This window comes from Chlorocebus sabaeus, chromosome 1 (assembly GCF_047675955.1).
Source record: "Chlorocebus sabaeus isolate Y175 chromosome 1, mChlSab1.0.hap1, whole genome shotgun sequence".
NCBI classification, from domain to species: Eukaryota; Metazoa; Chordata; class Mammalia; order Primates; family Cercopithecidae; genus Chlorocebus; species Chlorocebus sabaeus.
Window position 1 is genome coordinate 4,816,814 of NC_132904.1, and position 24,156 is coordinate 4,840,969.

At 52.1% G+C, this 24,156-nt stretch overlaps 1 protein-coding gene across 1 annotated transcript; it reads left to right on the plus strand.

Annotated features, from left to right (window-relative positions):
• The first annotated feature begins 17,959 nt into the window (after positions 1–17,959).
• On the plus strand, positions 17,960–23,939 carry FGF19 (fibroblast growth factor 19). The gene is made up of 3 exons (XM_008017892.3): positions 17,960–18,406; positions 18,687–18,790; positions 22,594–23,939. Exons 1-3 carry the CDS (start codon positions 18,175–18,177, stop codon positions 22,906–22,908), a joined length of 651 nt encoding a protein of 216 aa, XP_008016083.1. The 5' UTR covers positions 17,960–18,174; the 3' UTR covers positions 22,909–23,939.
• Positions 23,940–24,156: the final 217 nt, after the last annotated feature.

Consider the following 24,156-nt stretch of genomic DNA (forward strand, 5'->3'; position numbering starts at 1 on the left):
GGAGGCCGAGGCAGGCGGACCACATGAGGTCAGGAGTTTGAGACCAGCCTGACCAACCTGGTGAAACCCCGTCTCTACTAAAAATATAAAAATTAGCAGGGTGTGGTGGCAGGCACCTGTAATTCCAGCTACTTGGGAGGGCTGAGGCAGGAGAATCGCTTGAATCCAGGAGGCGGAGGTTGCAGTGAGCTGAGATTGCACCATTGCACTCCAGCCTGGGCAACAAGAGCGAAACTTTGTCTCAAAAAGAAGGAGGAGGAGAAGAAGGAGGAGGAGGAGGAGGAGGAGGAGAAGGAGAAGAAGGAGAAAGAGAAGCAGAGGGAGAAGGGGAAGGAGTAGTAGTCAGGGCAGGCGTGGCTCACTCCAGAACTTTGGGAAATCAAGGCAGGAGGATTGCTTGAGGCCAGGAGTTTGAGACCAGCCTGGGCAACACGGTGAAACCCTATCTCTACCAAAAATACAAAAATTAGCTAGGCGTGGTGGCATGCAACCATAGTCTCAGCCACTTGGGAGGCTGAGGCAGGGGGATCACTTGAGCCTGAAAGGTCAAGGCTATAGTGAGTGGAGATCACACCACTGCATTCCAGCCTGGGTGGGTGACAGAGCGAGACCCTGTCTCAAAGAAGAAGTCAGGTCATGTAGCATTGGAGCCGGAAGTCAGGCACTCTGGAGTCTGTTCTTTCCCTACCTCTACCCTTTGGTTGAGTCCCCCAGGCCGCCATGTCACACCACCTTCCATCTGTCCACCAACTGTGTAGTTGTGCAGTGCGAAGCCTGCGCCACTGTGCACAGCAGCCTTGTACAAGGGTCCTTGTCCTCCCTGGCCCCTTTGTCTCACAGAGACCAGGCAGCTGATGAACAAAGGTTCCTAAGGCCTAGTGTCTGCCATTCCGCCCTTCCCGGAAGTTTCTGTAATATAGAAAAAGCCCGCAGGAAGGGCACCACTCTGCCCTCTGATGGCCTGTCTGGGCTGTGGGGAGGCACAGCAAAAGAAAAACAGCACCTGCTGTGTGCCAGGTCCGGGGCTGGGTGTTTCCGGGCAGCTTTCATTTACTCTTCAGGATGGCTCTGTTTTACGGGTGAGGAAACTGAGGCTCAGAGAGGACAAACAGCATCACAAAGCCGGTCAGTGGCAGACCCAGGAGCACAGCAGCTTTGGCAGCCGGTCCGTGACCTGTAAAGGGGGTCCCCTCCCCCTTTGGCTGAAGCACAGGTGGCTATCCCCAATTTGTTCCCTGCCCATTAACAGCCCGACCTCTGAACCATATTGGGCGTTAAGGAATTAGAGCCGAGATTGCCACCTTTTGGGAGCTGACACCCCTATTCCTATGTAACCCCGCCCCGCCTCCCTCCATCCCTCCAAGTGTCGGCTGGCAAACATCTGTCCTGTAAATCAAAGCACTTGCGGACTCGCCAGGTTTGACAGGTCTCCGAGAATTTCATGGAGCCCTTTGGAGAAGACACCATCACGGGCTGCGAACGCATTTGAAAAAGTTAAAAGCCTCCTTCGCAAGCACAAAGTGGCCCGGAGAGCCTGGCTCCGAGAGGTCATAGCCCTGGGCAGCTGAGCCAGCGAGCCAGGGAGCGGTGGATTCCATCCCAGGGGGCAGCTCCTCTGACCCTCTAAGGAAAACATCGGGGAGGTTCCGGCTGGAGGATCTTGAGTAGAAAGCCATTGTGCCGGAGCCCCGGGGATTTGTTTGGGAGGAAGGTGACATTCGGGGACGGGTAAGACAGCGCCGTCTGCACACCTTTGACCACTGAAGCTGCACGACGTCCCTGCATGTGGTCGCTCACTGCTGACTGATGGGAGTCACTCAACCACACCACAGGCCTCCTTTGTCCTGGCCCCAAGTTAACATTTTAAAAATATCTCTTCCTGGTTTAATAGCTCCTGTGTTGTGATAATAAAAGTGATCCATTTTCAGTGTAGGAAATGCAGGAAAAAAGAGACAGATAAAAATAAGGACAGAATGGGTGTATTCTCTTACTTAAAAAAAAAATGGACTGGGATGCGTGTTTTGTTCTTTCGTTTCTTTCTTTCTTTCTTTCTTTCTTTCTTTCTTTCTTTCTTTCTTTCTTTCTTTCTTTCTTTCTTTCTTTCTTTTTCTTTTTCTTTTTGGCTTTTATAGAATCAATTTTACTGTAGATCTGGGTGTCCTGCTGTTTGTACCTTGCCTCACGTGGTGACAATTTTTATCCGGGGCCTAATGGTTTGGATGCACTCACTCTTCTTCGTGTAACCCATTGTTCAATGGGTAAAATTGAACCCATTGAAACTGTGGCCCATGGGCAAAATCCAGCCTGCTGTTTGTTATACAAGCTAAGGATTTTTTTTTTAAACTGTTTAAAAATTTTTTTTTTATTTCTTGAGACAGAATCTTATTCTGTCACCTAGGCTGGAGTGCAGTGGTTCGATCTCAGCTCACTGCAACCTCCGCCTCCCGGGTTCAAGCAATTCCCCTGCCTCAGCCTCCCAAATAGCTGGGATTACAGACACCCACCATCACGCCCAGCTAATTTTTTGTATTTTTAGTAGATACAAGGTTTCACGATGCTGGCCAGGATGGTCTTGAACTCCTGACCTCCAGGAGGCAGGTGATCCACCTGCCTTGGCCTCCCAAAGTGTTGGGATTACAGGCATGAGCCACCATGCCCAGTCTTTTTTTTTTTTTTTACATTTTTAAACATTAAAATGCAAAAAAAACTCAAAAGAACAATAAGGTTTTGTGACACATGCAATATTATGAAACCCAAATTTCAGTTTGGTTTTTTTTTTTTTTAAGATGGAGTCTCACTCTGTCGCACAGGCTGGAGTGCAGTGGCATGATCTCTGCTCACTGCACCTCTGCCTCCCAGGTTCAAGCAATTTTCCTGCCTCAGCGTCCTGAGTAGCTAGGATTACACCCACCAGTATGCCTGGCTAATTTTTGTATTTTTAGTAGAGACAGGGTTTCGCCAGCCTGGCCAGGCTGGTATCGAACTCCTGACCTCAAGTGATCTGCCTGCTTCAGCCTCCCAAAGTGCTGGGATTACAGGAGTGAGCCACTATGCCTGGCCCCAAATTTCAGTTTTTAGAAATAAAGTTTTATTGGCACACAGACACGCACATTCGTGAATGCATTGCCTGTGGCCACTTTCATGCCACAACAGCAGTGTTGAGGAGTTGTGAGAAAGACCTACGGCCCTCAGAGCTGAAATTTACTATCTGGCCCCTTACAGAAAAAAATTGCTGATCTCTGCACAAAGCTGGGCCCTAATGAGCATCTTTGCATATTTCTTATTTCTTATTTCTTTTTCTTTTTCTTTTTTTATTGGTGGAGTCTTGCTCTGTTGCCCAGGCTGGAGTGCAGTGGCTCACTGCAAACTCCACCTCCCGGGTTCAAGAGATGCTCCTGCCTCAGCCTCCTGAGTAGCTAGGATTACAGGCATGTGCCACCACGCCCGGCTAATTTGTTTGTATTTTCAGTAGAGATGCGGTTTCACCACATTGGCCAGGCTGGTCTCGAACTCCTGACCTCATGATCTGCCCGCCTCAGCGTCTCAAAGTGCTGGGGTTACAGGTGTGAGCCATCACACCTGGCCTAAGGACTTTCTTTACGTTAAACTCCTAGAAGTAGAATTGTGTGGTTAAAAAGGATGAACAGTTTGAAGCATATTCATTCATTGAATCAGCTCACTTTGTACTGATCCCGTGCCAGGGTGGGAGCTGCAGCGGACCCCATGAGGCCAGGCCCTGCTCTCCTCAGCTTGTCTCGTTCTGAGAAAGTGAGGCACCGGTTGGCGAAGTCTATGGGCATTAGGCAGGGTCTCCTGGGACCTGGCAGGGACTCTGGACTCATCGTGATAACAGCGCAGCTTCCCACAGGATTGGATTAGAATGGATGCTGCAGAGTTTCTGCCAGGCTGGAGACACTCACCGATTCGCTCCTCCACCCCCTGGCCTCGGGAGAGGCTGTTCCCCCAACACCTAGGAATCTCTACCTAGCAGGACTTCTCAGATAAGCCTCTGTCAGTTTGCTAGGTAAGAAGAAGGCTTCTCCCTCCAGTTCGAACATTCTTATCTTCATTGGCTATGTGTATTTCTTCTTTTGAAAACAGTTTCTCACGACTTACCAGGTGAACTTGGGAAGTCGTTGAATGATTTTGCAGAAAATAGGGGTGGGCGGAAAGGAAGCCAAACCTCCATCCTCACCCCTGCTCGATTCTTCATGGAATTTGTCTCTGGATGCACCGTCCTCAGGAAGGAGAGTCAGCAAACTGCACCACTGTCTCCCCTTCCAAGGGAAGCCAAGGGCCGGTCCCAAACGGGGGTGTTTTCACCCTGGGGACCTGGGGAGCAGCTTTGCAAGCCTGCCAGGCCAAGAGGGGACAGGGTCAATGAGCTCGCGCGGTTCCCAGGGTGCCTGGAACTGGGCCCCTCGGTGAACCAACATCAAGAAGTGTCCCTGGCCCTCTGCTGGGAGGACCCCTCTGAGTCTGTCCTCAGGGGCATCTGGACCTGCCATCTCCCTCCTAGTTGCCTCTGTCCAAGGCCCCCCAGGCCCCCGCAACAGGTGTGCTCCCTGAAGAAGTGCTCCCCCAGTGTGTACTCGGGGGTGCAGTTTGCTGACTCTCCCTCCTGAGGACGGTGCAGCCAAACTCCGTGAAGAGTCGAGTAGGGGTGAGGATGGAGGTTTGGCTTCCTTTCCGTCTACCCTTATTTTCTGCAAAATCATTCGTTGACTTCCCAAGTTCACCTTGGGGACACTCTGGGGACCCACTGCCCACTCCATCTCTCTGGGGAGCTGAAGAGGTCCTGGGGTTGGGGCCTGGGTGCTGAGAAGGATGAGCACTGACTCACGGAGTCAGCTGAGTGACGCTCCCCGAGAGGTGTGTCCCTCCAGAACCTGTGGGTGTCACCTAACTTGGAAAAGGGTCTTTGTGCATGTCGTCAAGTGAAGGATCTCAAGAGGAGATGATCCTGGATTGGGCAGGGGGCGCTGAGTGAGCTGATGAGAGTCTTGGAAAAAGAAGATGTCCACAGAAGAGAAAGACGGAGCAGGAGTTTAGACACAGAAAGCAGGGAGAGGAGGCCGACGCCCAGGCTGGAGAGCAGGAAGCATCTCCCTCGGGCCCCAGGAACCGCTGCCCCGCCAACATCTTGATATCTGATTTGCAGCTTCCAGTTCGGTGAGAGCAGAAATCTGTCGCTTAAGCTACCATCTGTAATCATTGTCCCAGGAGCCCCAGGGGACTCATCAGTCCCGCGGTCAGCTGTGAGTTCCCATCCTGAGACTGAAGAGCTGTGTGGCCTCGGGCAGGAAAACCTGCCCCCTCGTGGGCTGGTGTGAGACTGGCAGTCCCTCGCTTGCTCGTTAAAGCCTGAGGGGCCAGGTGCCCGGTGGGCAGCCCCTGCTGTCCTCACAACCAGACGACCTGACCAGGAAAGCCAACGCACGCTGCCACTGCTCAGAGAAGCCCCGAGTGCCTGATGCCTGGCAGGTGGGGCGCTCCCTGGGGGTCTTTGGGGGTACTGGAGGTGCCCCAGCTGCCACTACACACCACAAGACCCCAGCTCCACTCAGCAGAGCCCAGAGCTCAGCCAAGTCTCATCGGGATGTCACATAAAGATTCAGGGTCCTTGGTGCCAAGTTCAAGAGCAGCAGAGACTGTGACCCCAACTGTCTTGTGTGGAAGTTTCTACAAGAAACCCTTAAAACAAGCAGAGCTCATGGGAATCAGATGCTGGAGATGGAAGAGGAAGCACTGCCCACACGGGCCCGGTTTTCCATGCTGGCGGGGTCACCCCATCCTCACTTGGCTCTCTTTGCCAGCCTCTCCACGAGGGACACCCTGTAACCCACCCACTAACTGACCTCCGGGAATCAGGCTGGGCACAGGCTGACTGCACAGGCTGAGGGCCTTTAGCTATACGGTGCATCTCATTAGTAAGAAAACAGTTGCAGAAAGTTCTAGATCACTGGATACGGGAGCTGGCCTTCTCAAGATCTCTAGTCCTAAAGGGGCTATTCTCTGTGGCCTGGGTGTGGGTTGACCTCTCAGCTTTGTACCTGAGAGCGACTTCAGATGGGACACTGACTCCTCCATGCTGAAGAAGACCCAAAAACCAAGTTTGTAAAAATTTTTCTGTTTAAAAAAACGAAAGAAAACAAAATAAAACACAAAGCATAATTTCTGACCTGAAAGGAAGCTGGCAATTGAGAAAAGACTAAGCCGCCACGTCCTTGAGCAGGACAGGATGAGGACGGAGTGATGAACTGGTCACTCCCCAGGGACCGGCTGCCTCGGAAAATATGCCCCCTGCCTGTCACATTGGGCGTGCAGCATGGCTCCCCTGACACGCCCCACGGGCACCCAGAATAGCTTGACCTTCCCCCTCTGCACCCTCTTTGGTGCTGGGCCTCGCTGCGTGGGTCAGCACGGAGCCTCTCGAGCTTGGTTTCCTGCCTGGGAGCTGGGACCAGTGACTGTCACCTGAGTGCTGAGTGCCTTCCCAGAGCATTGCTGGGCTTCCAGGAGCATGCCTGGAAACAGTGTGTGAGCTGTACACGCCTGCCCATCGCGGCTGAGGGCTCTGGCGAATAAGACACAGGCTGGTACCGGGCAGGTGCGTTGAGTTTCTTCCCCTCCATTTTTTTTTATTTTGAAAAATTTCAAACCCACAGAGGAGTCTCAAGAATAGTATGACAAAACCTGTACAGCCTCCACTTCCACTCCCCTGCACCCCACCCCATCTGCGTTCACTCTCATCACACACACATGTATGCACACAGATAAATTTTCCTGGGCCATTTGGAAATTAGTTGTGGATACGACACTTTTCTCTTGAAATACTTCTCCTTCCTTCCTTCCTTTCTTTATCTTTCCTTCCTTCCTTCCTTCCTTCCTTCCTTCCTCCTTTCCTTCCTTTCCTTCCTTTCCTTCCTTTCCTCCCTTCCTCCCTTCCTCCCTTCCTCCCTTTCTCTCTTTCTCTCTTTCTCTCTTTCTCTCTTTCTTTCTTTCATCTCACTCTGTCACCCAGGTTGGAGTGCAGTAGTGCAATCTCAGTCCACTGCAACTTCTGCCTCCTGGGTTCAAACGATTCTCCTGTCTCAGCCTCCTGAGTAACTGGGATTACAGGCGCCCGCCACCACGCCTAGTTAATTTTTGTATTTTTAGTAGAAACGGGGTTTCATCATCTTGGCCAGGCTGGTCTCAAACTCCTGATCTCAGGTGATCCACCCACCTCAGCCTCCCAAAGTGCTGGGATTACAGGCGTGAGCCACAGCGCCTGGCCTTGCACTTGTTTCTTACAAGGACATTCGCTACACCATCCTGATACGTACAAGCAACAAGCCTGGAAGTTCAAGCATTATGAGGGCTGCTGCCAACTTCCACTCCATAACCAAGCTCCCCTGAGGGCCTCAGTGTCTTAGTGAGGTCTCAGCTGTTTCCTTTCTTTTTCTTTTCTTTCTTTTTTTTTTTTTTTTTTTTTTTGGCAGAGTCTCACTCTGTTGCCCAGGCTGGAGTGCAGTGACACGACCTGGGCTCACTGCAACCTTCACCTCCCAGGTTCAAGCAATTCTCCTGCCTCAGCCTCCCCAGTAGCCACTGCGCCCGGCTAATTTTTATATTTTTAGTAGAGATGGGGTTTCACCATGTTGTCCAGGCTGGTCTTGCACTCCTGACCTCAGGTGATCCACCCACCTCGGCTTCCCACTGTGCTGGGATTACCGGCGTGAGCCACTTCGCCCGGCTGCTTCTTTCTTTTTATATGATTTCTTTTTATTGAGGTGAAATTCACATAATGCAAAATTAACCTTTTTTTTTTTCTTGAGATGGAGTCTCCCTCTGTCGCCCAAGCTGGAGTGCACTGGCGCGATCTTGGCTCACTGCAAGCTCCACCTCCCAGGTTTACGCCATTCTCCTGCCTCAGCCTCCCGAGTAGCTGGGACTACAGGCACCCGCCACCTCGCCCGGCTAACTTTTTTTGTATTTTAGTAGAGATGGGGTTTCACCATGTTAGCCAGGATGGTCTCGATCTCCTGACCTCGTGATTCGCCCGTCTCGGCCTCCCAAAGTGCTGGGATTACAGGCGTGAGCCACTGTGCCTTGCCAAAATTAACCATTTTAAAGTGAACGATTCACCATGGCATTTTCCTAAACTCCCTTTATCAAGTTTCTAGACATCTTTATCACCCCAAAGAAAGCCCCTGACTCATGAAACAGTCACCCCTCTTCTCCTTTCCCAACCTCTGGCAAACTCCAATCTGCTTAGGCAGGGATTTTTCATAAGGTCTCTTCTAAGTGTGGGGTTTTCTTATTTAAAAAATACTTTATTACAAATTAAATGTGGAACTATGCCGTGTGTGCTTATTTTGGGGAAGGGAAGGGATGCTGTTTTTAAATACTTCCAGCCTCTTTGCTGCAGCCAGGTGGCTGGACGTCTTTGGGCAAACCCTTTCTTTGCTTCTTATTTTGCTTAGATGAGGATAACGGACTTGGAGGAAATCTTTGTTTTGTTTTGTTTTTGAGACAGGGTCTCATCCCATCATCCAGGCAGGAGTGCAGTGGTGCAATCATGACTCACTGCAGCTTCAACCTCCCAGCTTGGAGCCATCCTCCCACCTCAGCCTCCTGAGCAGCTGGCATTACAGGTGCACACCACCACACCTGGCTAATTTACAAAATTTTTTTGTAGAGATGTGATCTCCCTATGCCCAGGCTGGTCTCGAACTCCTGCCTCGGCCTCACAAAGTGATCCTCCTGCCTCGGCCTCACAAAGTGCTGGGATTACAGGAGGGAGCCGCCACACCTGGCTAAGGAAATCTTCTTGAAGGTCCTTTCCAACCCTGGAATTCTGAGCTCATCTGTTGCAAATGAGCTGGAGCAACACCCTCCACAATCTTACAGGCTTAGCCACCAGGAATATCTGTCCGGCCTGCTGAACTCTGGCCAGACCCGGGGGTAGCTGGACAGGGAGGGAAACCCTGTCCATAAGGCCTCTGCTCGCTGGGTGACCGCAGGCCATGCACTTGGCCTCTCGGAGCCTGCTCATGGTCCCCTTACCCACCCATGGGTCCTAGAGCCAGGCAGGCTTTGTGGGCCTCTCACCTGTAAAACGGAAGAATGCCTGGCTGTCCGCCTTGCTGCAGGGATAACTGCAGGCCACTCCCCAGGGGTGAGGCCTTGGTACCTGCAAGTTGAGGCGAAGAGACTGAATGTGACTCAAGTGGAAGTCTCTGTCTTGACTCCCCGCCACGGGATACTGGCGAGCGACTTCCTCTCCCCGCCGGATACTGGCGAGCGACTTCCTCTCCTATCAGCCGCCGGATACTGGTGAGTGACTTTCTCTCCTATCAGTTTTCATCAAGAGGAATACTGGCATTTACAAAATCACGGTGACCATGCGGGTGGGGGTCTCAGCATGTGGAAGCGGCCCCTGAAATGAAACTGCGTGCAGGGGTCAGTTCCCGGAGTATGTTCTGCTGTGGACTTTGAAGAAAGTTCTTGTTTATGGAACCCCCATTAGCTCAAAACAGCCCTCAGCAGAAACAGGAGCATCAATCCATATGGGACCTGCCTGCCTGCGTCCCCTGCTGCCCCAAACACACCTCTTCCGCCCAGCTAGAAGCCCTACTGCTAAGATACCACAGGGCTGGAAGAAATTTGAATTTCTTTTCTTTTTCTTTTTTTTGAGACAGAGTCTCACGCTGTCACCCAGGCTGAAGTGCAGTGGCGTGATCTCAGCTCACTGCAGCCTCCATCTCTGGGATTTAAGAGATTCTCCTGCCTCAGCCTCCCATGTAACTGGGACCACAGGCGCCTGACAACATACCTAGCTAAGTTATTTTTGTTTGTTTGTTTTTTGAGATGGAGTCTCGCTCTGTCACCCAGGCTGAAGTGCAGTGGTGTGATCTTGGCTCACTACAACCTTTGCCTCCCAGACTTAAGCGATTCTCCTGCCTAAGCCTCCCAAGTAGCTCGCACATGCCACCACATCTGGCTAATTTTTGTATTTTTTGTAGAGATGAGGTTTCACCATGTTGGCCAGGATGGTCTCAATCTCTTGACCTCGTGATTCGCCTGCCTCGGCCTGTCAAAATGCTGAGATTACAGGCATGAGCCGCCACTGCCACCGCACGCAGCCATTTTTTTTTTTTTTTTTTTTTTTGTATTTTGAGTAAAGATGGGGTTTCACCATCTTGGCCAGGCTGGTCTCAAACTCCTGACCTCAGATGATCTGCCCACCTTGGCCTCCCAGAGTGCTGGGATTACAGGTGTGAGCCACTGTACTGGCCTGATTTTCTTGACATGATGTGTGACTCATCAGAAGTGCCTGGAATTCGTTTGCAGGTGAGATGAATGATCAGTTTGGCAATGGAAGTCAAAGGAGGGCAGGAGGAAGGAGAAACAGGATGAACAATGAAAGGATGAGCAAGGAGTCCAGTGAGTGCACAGCAATGTCAACACCTTCCAGGTTTTTTTTTTTTTCTTTTGAGACAGAGTCTGGCTCCGTCACCCAGGCTGCAGTGCGATGGCGCGATCTCAGCTCACCGCAACCTGTGCCTCCCGGGTTCAAGCGATTCTCCTGCCTCAGCCTCCCGCGTAGCTGGGATTACAGGTGCCCACGATGCCTGGCTAATTTTTGTATTTTTAGTAGAGACGGGGTTTCGCCATGTTGGCCAGGCTGGTCTTGAACTCCTGACCTCAAGTGATCCACCCGCCTCGGCCTCCCAAAGTGCTGGGATTACAGGTGTGAGCCACCGTGCCTGGCCCTTCCAGTTCTTTTAAATGATTCATCCAATATTTCTTGACAGTGTCAAGTGTCAGGCTGGCTCCGTGCGGGACGCGAGGGTCATGCCTGCAAATCGTGCACTTCTATCCTCACTTCCACAGAGCTTTGTCTGAAGAGGAGACACGTCGGGTCAGTCTCCACCCCAAGACATGATGTCCAGGTACCACACAGCAGAGCAGGAGGAGCTGAGGGCTGCACTCAGAAGGGGGGACTCTCTGGCTGTCTTGCTAGAGTCGCTCCAGGGTCTCCAATGACTACTCTTGGAAGCACCCAGGCAGGTCATGGGGCCAAGGAATCGAAGAGTAGGGCCAAGTCCCTAGTTGAGGTTCTGAATTTGTTTCTCTTTTCTTTTTTTTTTTTTTTTTTTTGAGACTGAGTCTCATCCTGTTTCCCAGGCTGGAGTGCAATGGCACGATCTCAGCTCACTGCAACCTCTGCCTCCTGGGTTCAAGTGATTCTCCTGCCTCAGCCTCCCAAGTAGCTGGGATTATAGGCATGCGCCACCAGGCCCAGCTAATTTTTGTATTTTTAGTAGAGACGGGATTTCACCATGTTGGTCAGGCTGGTCTCGAACTCCTGACCTTGTGATCCGCCTGCCTTGGCCTCCCAAAGTGCTAGGATTACATGAGCCAGCTGAGCCATGTGCCCAACTGAGGTTCTGAATTTGGTCAGGCCTCTTAACTTTCTGAAAAAGCAGCTGTTTGAGTTTTGCTTTTTTTTTTTTTTTTTTTTTCCCAGTGGTGGATCACAGCTCACTGCAACCTCTGCCTCCCAGGCTCAAGTGATCCTCCCACCTCAGCATCACAAGTAGTTGGGACTACAGACTCACACCACCATGCCCAACTCATTTTTGTATTTTCTGTAGAAATGGGGTTTTGCCATGTTGCCCAGGCTGGTCTAGAACTCCTGGGCTCAAGTGATCCGCCTGCCTTGGCCTCCCAAAATGCTGGGATTACAGGTGTGAGTCACTGTGCCTGGCCTGGTTTTGCTTCTTTTTAAAAAATAAAAATAAAAAGAGAGTAATGATTAAATAGCTTTGTGACTCAAATTCAGCCAGAACTGCGTTCAAATCCCAGCTCTGCTGTTTATTGGCTTTATTCGTGACTCTGGACAAGATGCAGTTTCTGAGCCTCACTGTGCCCCTCTTTAGAATGGGTGCTGTGAGACTCAAACACCATGAGGCACATAAACTGCCCAGGACACTTTTGGACACTTGGTACCAGCCATCACCACCACCATGGCCATGGCCAGAGGATTTCAAGCACTCAGCAAATGGTGCTGGCCAGGCCTGTCCAGGATTTCCTAACCATCTGTGACAGAAGACAGACAAAAGACATTGTGGAAAGGCGGCTGAGCTTTTGGAGAGAAAAGACCATCCCTTTGTGCATGAAGTTTGAAGAACCATCAACTCGTGGAGTCTGGGACTCGTCCTTCTTCACGAAAGGTTTATGAAGCCGACAGAGGCCAGGGCTTCTAAGAATTTCCAACCTCGATATTTTCACTTGATGGTTTTTCATGAAGTCAGCATGAACACTGTTAATGTTTTCTCATTAAGCTACTTTTTGTTTTCTTTCAATAGCTGACATTGAAAGCCTGGGTGCATTCTTCCAGGACATCGCTGCTCTGACAGCACAACACATTTGCGATGGGAACTGATTTCTGTTTTGATGAGGGAGACCGGAGTCTCCCTCTCTGAGGGAAAAGGGCTTTCACATACCAGAAATACCCTTTGTGGCTACTTCTGTCAGCTCCTGTCCTCACACGTGAGAAAAGTAAGGCTCACTGCACAGGTCCTCCCAGCTAGGGGAGCTCACATCCTGGGCCTTCTGAAATGACAGTAAAGCGGGGGCTCCCAGCTGCTATGCCACATGGTGCCTGCTGGTGGTGGCGCTTACACGCAGACCCAGGCTCACCGCAGATCTCTGGAGGAAGCTGTGCAGCCCTTTGTGTGAACAGAAGCAAGGTAGCTTCCTGAATTCCACCGTTTACACAGGGCCAGGGCCTGCCTGGGCGAGAGACGACAGGGCTCAGTAATTCCAAGAGTAGACATGTGCGAGATGTGTCTCCAAGAATGTTCTTCCCTGCATGGTCCTGGCAGAGGACATTCGAAACAACCTGAACATCCAGCAATAGGTGACAACAGATTGCATCACTCGGATGTGCTGGTGTCAAAGGATGTGCTAGGATATTTAATCCCAAGGGAAGTGTTTACAACTCAGTTGGCAGAAAGGAGGTTACAATTCAAATGACTTTTTTGTTTTTTTGATATATACATCCTTTTCTTTTTTCTTTTTCCAGACAGTCTCACTCTGTTGCCCAGGTTGGAGTATAGTGGTGTGATCTTGGCTCACTGCAACCTCCGCCTTCTGGGTTCAAGCGATCCTTCCACTTCAGCCTCCGTAGCAGCTGGGACTACAAGCATGCGCCACCACACCCGGCTAATTTTTGTATTTTTAATAGAGATGGGGTTTCACCATGTTGGCCAGGCTGGTCTCGAACTCCTGACCTCAGGTGATCCACCTACCTCGGCCTCCCAAAGTGCTGGGATTACAGGAGTGAGCCACTGCACCCAGCTGAATGTCATTTTTACAAGATGAAAAGAGTTTTGGAGGCCGGGCGCGGTGGCTCAAGCCTGTAATCCCAGCACTTTGGGAGGCCGAGACGGGCGGATCACGAGGTCAGGAGATCGAGACCATCCTGGCGAACACGGTGAAACCCCGTCTCTACTAAAAATACAAAAAATTAGCCGGGCGAGGTGGCGGGTGCCTGTAGTCCCAGCTACTCGGGAGGCTGAGGCAGGAGAATGGCGTAAACCCGGGAGGCGGAGCTTGCAGTGAGCTGAGATCCGGCCACTGCACTCCAGCCTGGGAGACAGCGAGACTCCGTCTCAAAAAAAAAAAAAAAAAAAAAAAGAAAAGAGTTTTGGAGATGGATGGCGGTGATCCACACAGATTTATGCATGTATTAATTCCTCTGAACTGCACATTTAGAAATGGTTAGGATGGTACATTTTATGTTGTTTATGTTTAAACACAATAAAACAACTGGAAAAAAGGACCTATTAATGCTTATTTAAAATTCAGACACAATTTACTTTAGAATTTAATAGAAATTACTCTGAAAAAAGGCACCTTAATTTTAAGGGAACAGCTCAATGAGTTTTGATAAATGTCATTGCCTGTGTATTCACTACCACAATAAAGATAGAGAACATTTGCATCTTCTATTTACCCTTTTCTTCTCCTTCTTCTCCTTCTCCTCCTCCTCCTCCTCCTCCTTCTGTTTTTTTTTTTTTTTTTTTTTGGAGGCAGAGTCTCCCTCTGTTGCCCAGGCTGGAGTACAGTGACGCAATCTTGGCTCACTGCAACCTCCGCCTCCCGGGTTCAAGCAATTCTCCTGCATCGGCCTCCCAAAGTGCTGGGATTACAGGAATGAGCCACGGCGCCCAGCCTTCTATTTACTCTTTTCTAATGGATCTCCATCCAGCTTTTTGTCACTATATATATTTTTCTAGAGTTGCCATTAAATGTTAAAATAAGTAATAAACGTAACCAAGATCACCAGAGAGCAGCATTTACATCAGTAACAATAGCTACCCTTCTGTTATGTGCTTTACATGTGCCAGGCCTGTCTCTATCTTACAAATATTGGTCACTTGATAGATGGCGATGTCTTTTCTAATGCTCACATTAACCCTGTAAATTAGCTTTCCTTTTGTTGTTTTACAAATGAGGAAATAGAATCTCAAAGAGGTCTTCCTTCTTCTACTCTGTCATAGTCTCTGCCAATTTCTGGGCTAGCTGGGTGGCCTCATTTCAGAATAAAGATGCGTATAGGGGGAAAAAAATGGGTGTTGGTGAATCAGAAAGTCTTGGGGGAAATAATGCATGTTCTAGCAGGTTCTAGCAAAAATACTGGGCTGAGATTCAGGAGTCCCTGGGTCTCAGCCTCCACTTGGCCAGGAACCAGCTGTGGGGCGTGGCCTCGATCACCTCAGTGTTCATAGCTCTCTCAGTCCCACGCTACCCTGCAGTTCTTGTTTTCTAATAAAGACTTTTACCACCCCCAGAAGTTTCTCAAATTACAAAATAATTTTCAATCACAAGGTGGGGGCAGGGGGTTTGGGAGGGGCTCCAGGGAGTGCTTATGTAGATGAACGCACATTTGACAGCGAAACGTACATTTCTAACTGCAAAATGAAAGGAAAACTATGATTTTCATAATGCAAAAATTGGAGGTGAAGCCGAACAAGATGTTCTTAGACATTGGGACATGGGTTTAGAAATGGTGCAAATGACTCATTTGCCATAATCAGGAAGAAGGAAGCTCTACACCCTCAGATGGAAGAAGGAAGACCCCAGAAAAAGGATTTACAGTTCTACAAGGTAATTAAAAAACAAAAACAAAAAAACCCGGCTCACATCAAATCCAGAACAAAGCCACCAAGCCAAGCCCTTCTGGACACCTGGGCTGGAGACCCCCGTGCCCCTGCATGGGTGAGCAGGACGTCAGGGGTGCCTTGACCCTACCTACTCCCCATTGCTCATGCCACTCAATGAATGAAACCCCACCTGGGCGATTCAGCCGGCTTAGCCACCTGGGGCAAATCAAACGCAACCTGAAAAGCAAAGCCAGCCCAATTCAGCACACTGGTGGCTTCAGAGGTTCCGGTATGCACAGAGCTGCGTGGGAGGAGGAACTCAGCCCTTGCTACACCTCTGCTCTTGCCTGGAGAGCCCCCTGCTGGCCAGCGCTGCCTTGTCCTCTGCGGGCTTGGCTCCCTCCAACCACACACACCAGGGAGCCCAGCAAACGCCCAGGGTTGTGTGCCTGGCCCACCTGGGGCAAACCCTCAAGACCCGGCAGTCCATCTCTGTGACCCTCAGCTTCCTCACATGAGCAGGATCCATCCCCTAAGCGCTCAGAGCATGGCTGTGCCTGTGAGATGGCTGGTACACAGCTGACCTCCAGGCCTGCCATCACCACCTTCGTGAGCACTACATCCCAGGCCCTCTCTGTCTCCTCTTCCTTGTAACCCTCAGGACAAGCCTGAGAGCAAGCTGAGAGGACAATCAGTCAGTGGTCCACGACCTACCCAGGGAGTGGCTGGGTGTGATCCACACTACAGTGGGTCTGACCCCAGAGCCCCTGTCCCGGGATAAGACGCAGCACAGCCTGGATTTACAAGCCCCACTGTTTGGGTTCAAATTCCAACTTCACCACTAACAGGGTGTGCGACCTTGGGTCACTCAGCCACTTTTCTGGGGCCCCCATTTCCCTCCTGCTCCATGGGGGAGGGAGGAATAGAATACCATGGGGAGTTCTTGTAGAGATTTGAGCCGAAAACATCCATGGAGTGCTCAGAACAGGGGCTAGGGGACAGTAGCCGCCTTCCTTATTTCCCCACGCTCCCTGATCGCATCAGCCACTCTCTTCCCCATGTCCCTGGAAGGGGCTGCAGAGGGGTAGGTGTGGAACCAGAGGCTGCCATCGCCCCCACCCGGTTTGGGTCGTGTCCCCCAGTGCAGCCTCTGCCATCGCCCTCAAGAGCATTTATCACGCATTTACCACGGATCTTTAAAACGAAAGCTGCAGGGGAGGGTAATTAAGTTTAATAGGAGCCGCCGTCGATTTAAAGCCACAGGGGGGAAGTAATTAGATTTAACAGAAGCCACGGCTTTCTGAACCAAGACACACAGCGTGGGGGTCCCTGGTCTAGAAAGCCTTCGGGATGATGTCTTTTTGTAAAGACTTTCCTGGTGACATTTGCTGCGCCCTCAGTCATTAACGCCAGTCACTGACTGGGGGATGAATGTGGCCTCTGCTCATTGAAATTCATTAGGCCTGGCATTTCTCTCGCTGTCTCTCCCGTTTGCCCTCCCCATCGCCTTTGCGCTGGGCCAGGAGGGCTCTGCCCCAAAACCAGCCTCCTGGGGCCCCACATCTAGGAGCTGGGGGTTTGGAAGAATAACAAGAAATAATTAGAGTTAAGCCAAAACCCCCTAGGAGGACCCCTTTATTCCCCGCCAGGGTATTCTCTGGATGTCCTTTTCTTTATTTACAGGAACCACTTCATGGAGCGGCCCCTATTTCTTTCCTCACCTGGCACCTGCCCGGAAGCCAGGGGCGCCCATCACCGTTCCTTGGCCCCTTCCCGACCCCTCCCCACCAGGTAAGGCGCTCTCCACCTCCCCGACCGTGCTGTTCTCCCTGACCCCGTGCGCAGAGACTCGGGGACTGAAGGACCAGACCCCCGACACAAGACAGCTCAAAAACCGGGAAACGGAGGCCCAGGCCTCCCTCCCTGCGCCTCTGCCTCCACCACCCTCCAGCCGAGACGCTGGGGTTCACCAATCCCGCAGCTGGCCCGCCCCCCCTGCCCGAGAGCCTTCTTCCCAGTGCCCCCTTTCAGGTAGCATCTCGGGCACAGCCGCGGGGCCGGGGCGAGCGCGGAGCAGGCAGGGGCGCGGGGCCAGGAGCGCAAAGCCGAGGCCGACGCCGAGGCTGCGGCGCCACCTACAGTCCGCGCGGCTCCCATTGTTTCCCGGCCCGCAGAGAGCGCGCCCGGCCCCCCGTCGGGGGGCAATTTACCCGGATAAAAGGGGCGGGGCAGGAATTGCAAGAAGATGAAGCTGGGAGAACCTGAGACGGTCGGAACTGCGGGGGGAAATTCTATTGGACGGCTTTGACGTCAGATGTGCTGGGCTGGGAAAGTCGGGAGAGGGAGTGCGAGTGGCCTTTTAAGGGGAAGGACCCCAAGGCCGAGGTGAGGCTTTTACCGACTAGAGGGTGAAGGAGGCAAAACTCGGTGCCCCCGAACCTCTGACCCCGGGGTTCCTGACCCCGCCCCTGCTGGTGCCCCATGCCGAGGGCAACCACTGGGAGCCCGAGGCCTGGGGGAGGGGCCCCAGTTGTCGATCGCTTTGCAAAATCAAACTCTCCCAGCCAAGAACCTCGGGGCCGCTGCGCGGTGGGGAGGAGTTCCCCGAAACCCGGCCGCTAAACGAGGCCTCCTCCTCCAGCAGATCCGAACGGCCTGGGCGGGGTCACCCCGGCTGGGACAAGAAGCCGCCGCCTGCCTGCCCGGGCCCGGGGAGGGGGCTGGGGCCGGAGGCGGGGTGTGAGTGGGTGTGTGCGGGGGGCGGAGGCTTGATGCAATCCCGATAAGAAATGCTCGGGTGTCTTGGGCACCTACCCGCGGGGCCCGTAAGGCGCTACTATATAAGGTTGCCGGCCCGGAGCCGCCGCGCCGTCGGAGCAGGAGCGCTGCGTCCAGGATCGAGGGCCACGGCCATCCCAATCCGGCACTCACAGGCCCGCAGCGCATCCCGGTCGCCGCCCAGCCTCCCGCACCCCTATCGCCGGAACTGCGCCGAGAGCCCCAGGGAGGTGCCATGAGGAGCGGGTGTGTGGTGGTCCACGCCTGGATCCTGGCCAGCCTCTGGCTGGCCGTGGCCGGGCGTCCCCTCGCCTTCTCGGACGCGGGGCCCCACGTGCACTACGGCTGGGGCGACCCCATCCGCCTGCGGCACCTGTACACCTCCGGCCCCCACGGGCTCTCCAGCTGCTTCCTGCGCATCCGCACCGACGGCGTCGTGGACTGCGCGCGGGGCCAAAGCGCGCACAGTGAGTGCCAGCCAGGTCCCCCGCCCGCCCCGCCGCGCACACCCCACCCCGCCCCGCGCATCCCACCCCAGCGCCCTTCCTTTCTTTGCTACCCTTAGGCTCCTGCGGACCCCTCAACTCCTGGGAACCCCAGGTTTTGGCACTTGGGCGTTAGGATCCCTCCCTTAGTCCCCAAACAGCGCCTGACGCTAGGGAGAGGCACAGGCTCGTGGACCGATCGCACCACGTGGTGCGAGCCCCGGGGGTCCCGGCTGCAGCTTCTTGCTTCCCCTGCGCCCAGGTTTGCTGGAGATCAAGGCAGTAGCTCTGCGGACCGTGGCCATCAAGGGCGTGCACAGCGTGCGGTACCTCTGCATGGGCGCCGACGGCAAGATGCAAGGGCTGGTAAGTGTCCCCACGGGGCGGATGCGCCGGGGCGGGGGACCAACGCCTGTTCCCGGGCGGAGGCCTGAAGGAGAGAAAGGCGCTGGTTCGAATCCAGGGTTTCCTCACCTCCTCCGACCAGACCCGTGTGCAACTTCGAGGGAGATTGCAAAGACCGATTAAGTGAATGTCCGACGATTTTCTACTGAAATATAGGGTCTCAGCCAGTAGCCAGAGAATAGGCAAAAGCTGCCTTTGCATTTGCAATTGAGTCAAAGGCCGGCCCAGCCGGACCGAGGAAACCCATTATTCGGCCTCCTTTGATATTAAACAGGAAAACCCACCTCAGGCCTTTTCAGCCTCTGCCTGCGCGTGTGTGGTCCTCGCCTCCGTTTCCCTCCCTCCAGTATAAAAAGAAGAAAAAAAGAACAGGAAAGAAAAAAGAGGGTCTACTCATAACTTTCCTTTAAAAACAAATCAATTGTCCAGCAAGGCAGAAAACAGTGCATGTGGAATAGGCGAGTTTTTTTAGAATTAATTTTTAATCTACCAGGAGCACCGTGTGGCTTAGACGCAGATGCGCTGGAGTCAAGTTGCGCCAGAGGCGTGCTTTTCCTCCTGCGGGCCTCACCTGTCCTGTAAACGCTTTCTGGTGGGGGCAGGGGGTGGCGGCTGGCTGGGAAGGCCCAGGTAACCGCAGAGGTCCCGGGGCCGGAAGTGTACGAGCGCTGGGGCTCTGGTGGCCCTGGAACAAAGGCTGGGAGTTCAAAGGAACGAACCCGCGCCCCTCCCGCGGCCCCGCGCGCAGAGGATGCTGTGTGAGGTCTCGGCCCGCGCAGGCCTCACACGCAGCCCCGGACTCCCTGGTGGAGCAGGGGCCAGGGCGGGGGTGGCCGCGCCTGCCCGGGGCCCCCACCCCAGAAAGGATGCAGAGGCGGGGCCGCCTCCAGCCCAACCAGCTCCTTTGTGAACAGCGGGACAAAGCATTTTAAGAGTCTCAAAATTGCTCGGTGCTTCTGTCGTGCTCCGTGTACTCAGAGCGCCTGTTTCAGGTTTTATGGCGGAGTCCTGCGTGAGAGGACTGCAGGGAAATGGGGTGGTCGGCACGCTGGACGCTGACTCCCACCCAGAGCCACTCCAAACCCACCCTTGCAACTTTAATTTTGACATTTATTATGGGGGGGGGGGAGTGCTTCTAATGATGGGAGGCCAGCAGGGGACGTCAACCTAACCCGCCATTCTGCCCAAATTGGGGGTTGGGTCACCTGAAATCCCTTTGTGCCTTTTTTCTTCTTTTTTTTGGCAGAGTTTTGCTCTGTGGCACAGGCTGGAATGCAGTGACCCAATCTCGGCTCACTGCAACCTGTGCCTCCCGGGTTCAAGCGTTTCTCCTGCCTCAGTCTCCCATGGAGCTGGGATTACAGGTGCCCACCACCATGGCCAGCTAATTTTTGTATTTTTAGTAGAGATGGAGTTTCACCTTGTTGGCCAGGCTGGTCTCGAACTCCCAACCTCAAGTGATCCGCCCGTCTCGGCCTCCCAAAGTGCTGGGATTACAGGTGTGAGCCACTGGGCCCAGCCCTCTTTGTGCCTCTTGATCCCCTGTGCATGGTCTAACACAGATTGAGGATCTTTCTCCTTCCGTTCGTTCGTTCGTTCGTTCGTTCGTTCTTTCTCTCTCTCTCTCTTTCTTTCTTTCTCTCTCTCTCTTTTTTCTTTCTTTCCTTCCTTCCTTCCTTCCTTTTTCTTTCTGTCTCTCTCTTTCTTTTCTTTCTCTCTCTCTTCCTTTCTTTTTTGAGACGGAGTCTCGCTCGCTCTGTCACCCAGGCTGGAGTGCAGTGGCATGATCTCGGCTCACTGCAACCTCCACCTGCGGGGTTCAAGCAATTCTTCTGCCTCAGCCTCCCAAGTAGCTGGGACTACAAGCGTCGTGCCATCATGCCCGGCTAGTTTTTTTTGTATTTTTAGTGGAGATGGGGTTTCACCATCCTGGCCAGGCTGGTCTCGAACTCCTGACCTCACGATCTGCCTGCCTTGGCCTCCCAAAGTGCTGGGATTACAGGCGTGAGCCACCTCGCCTGGCCTCTTTCTTTCTTAAATAAAGATTCCACATTCTTCTAGAAACTTGAAGTCATTTCATTTTCTGTATGGAGAATGTGATACTTATTTCTCCCAAATGACAAGCCGAGTAAATAGAAGAAGGTCCTCCAGTTATTCGGTTTTGTGTTCCTTGTTTATTTATCATTTGGCATGTTTGGGAGAAATCGTGCTTGCTGTCCAGTGCTTTGTCCCAGCCATCCGTGGGCTCGGCAGGAGCCTGGGTTGCTGCAATGAGCCTCTTATCAGGAGCTTATTGGCACAGGCACATCCTCACCCACCTGCAGTTCAGTGACCTTTGCAGACTTAGGCAGAAACCTGACTGAGGCCGTCAGTGTGTTTACTGCCCAGCCCTTCCGGCTCCTGCCTGCGCCTGTCCTGGGTCACCAAGGGGTAATGACACCTGTGTGGGATGGCACTTGCCCACTGGCACCTCTCAACCCTGTGGACTATGAATGTTCTAAGAAGAGGGACTGGCTTCCCTCAGCACACATTTCCGGCCACCAGCTGGGCGCCCGCCTGGCCTGGCCTGACCTGGGGGAGGGGCTACTGAGATCCGGCTTCTGGCAGCCTGCCTAGAAGGCCCTTGGTGACTGAATGGAGGAGACAGGGGGGCTGATGGTTCTCAGAACTGCTGCAGACCAGAAGGCCTTAGAATGATAAAGGCACACAGTGATTTCTGAGATAGGTGGGGAACAGATGCTTTCATCTGGGCTCCAGATCGGATTACATGCAATTTATTTAAAAGACCTGTCCTAAGATGATAACCCGGTTTATCAGTGTTTCCCAAAGTGCCAGTGAAATACCCAGGAACTTTTTAATGCCAGGAGTTGTGTATGTAATGTAAAGGGTGAGGGAAACACGGACGGCATTCCTGTGGGTTGATGGATATTATTGCTCAGGACAAGGTTCTCGGAAAAGGTGAGGTAATTTAGTGGAAATTATTTGGGTCTATATAAAGTGTATATGTAGTATTAAGTATATTCATAAAATATATGTATATGAAATAATAAACCTCAGTTTTGTCTGTGTGCATGTATATCTATATAAAGATTATTAAAAATTTATAAAGGTATATAAATGTATATTTAATTTATTAATGTGTTATATATTAACATAATGTACATATTACATATACTTACACTTACAGTACATTTATATATGTGTGTTTTCTGTGTGTATATATAGTTGTGGGTTTTTTTGTTTGTTTGTTTTGAGACAGGGTCTTGCTCTGTAACCTAGACTAGAGTGCAGGGGCATGATCATTGCTCACTGCAGCCTTGACCCTCCAGCCTCAACCCATCCTCCCACCTCTAAGCCTCCCGAGTAGCTGGGCCTACAGGCACCCACCTCCATGCCCTGCTAATTTTTGTACTTTTTGTAGAGATGGAATTTTACCATGTTGCCCAGGCTGGTCTCAAACTCCTGGATTCAAGTGATCCACCTGCTCTGGGTCTCCCAAAGTGCTGGGACTACAGGTGTAAGCTACTGTGCCTGGCCTTAAAGTACATTATATATTATATATGCTTATATATATAAAGGTATATTTTATATATACTTACATATACAGTGTGTACATCAGGAAGTATGTATAAAACATGCAAGAGATGCTCATGGGGAAGGTCACTGCTGGTGGCACCCAGGGACAGTCTGTAGCACAAATGTCCATGTGTACCCGTGTTCCCCCTCCACTGTGGATTGCTCAGAGCTGCTCGTTTTCTCTGCAGCTTCAGTACTCAGAGGAAGACTGTGCTTTCGAGGAGGAGATCCGCCCTGATGGCTACAATGTATACCGATCTGAGAAGCACCGCCTCCCGGTCTCCCTGAGCAGTGCCAAACAGCGGCAGCTGTACAAGAACAGAGGCTTTCTTCCGCTCTCTCATTTCCTGCCCATGCTGCCCATGGCCCCAGAGGAGCCTGAGGACCTCAGGGGCCACTTGGAATCTGATATGTTCTCTTCGCCCCTGGAGACTGACAGCATGGACCCATTTGGGCTTGTCACCGGACTGGAGGCGGTGAGGAGTCCCAGCTTTGAGAAATAACTGAGGCCATGCCCGGGCCTCTTCACTGCTGCCAGGGGCTGTGGTCCCTGCAGAGTGGAGGCCATGCTTCTACAAGAGCAGTCCCGAGTCCACGTTCTGTTTAGCTTTAGGAAGAAACATCTAGAAGTTGTACATATTCAGAGTTTTCCATTGGCCGTGCCAGTTTCTAGCCAATAGACTTGTCTGTCTGATCATAACATTGTAAGCCTGTAGCTTGCCCAGCTGCTGCCCGGGCCCCCATTCTGCTCCCTCGAGGTTGCTGGACAAGCTGCTGTGCTGTCTCAGTCCTGCTTGAATACCTCCACTGATGGGGAACTCACTTCCTTTGGAAAAATTCTTATGTCAAGCTGAAATTCTCTAATTTTTTTTCTCATCACTTCCCCAGGAGCAGCCAGAAGACAGGCAGTGGTTTAAATTTCAGGAACAGGTGATCCCCTCTGCAAAACAGCACATAAATTTCACTCAACCCCATGTGGGAATTGATCTATATCTCTACTTCCAGGGACCCTTTGCCCTTCCCAAACCCCTCCAGGCCACCACTGACTGGAGCAGGCATGGCCCAAGCGGCTTCAGGAGTAGGGGAAGCCCGGAGCCCCACTCCAGCCCTGGGACATCTTGAGAATTCCCCCTGAGGCCAGTTCTGTCATGGATGCTGTCCTGAGAATAACTTGCTGTCCCCGGTGTCTCCTGCTTCCACCCCCCAGCCCACCAGCCCTCTGCCCACCTCACATATGTCCCCATGGATTGGGGCTTCCCAGGCCCCCTACCTTATGTCAACCTGCACTTCTCGTTCAAAAATCAGGAAAAGAAAAGATTTGAAGACCCCAAGTCTTGTCAATAACTTGCGGTGTGGAAGCAGCGGGGGAAGACTTAGAACCCTTTCCCCAGCACTTAGTTTTCCAACATGATATTTATGAGTAATTTATTTTGATATGTACATCTCTTATTTTCTTACATTATTTATGCCCCCAAATTATATTTATGTATGTAAGTGAGGTTTGTTTTGTACATTAAAATGGAGTTTGTTTGTATCAAAAGTTGCATTCTGTTATCCGCCTGGAATGTTAAGGAAAGTGGGGAAGGGGCTGGTGGGGAGCAGCGCCATCCACGGGAGGAAACCCTCGGTGTGTTTGCCCTTGACACCAAAAGCTCGGGTGGGAAGTTCAACGGGTGTGGGCCAGCCAGCTCTACTGGTGGAGGTTGGTTTGGACCCTGCTGTCCTGCCTTTTCCTCATGTCTAGGGACTTG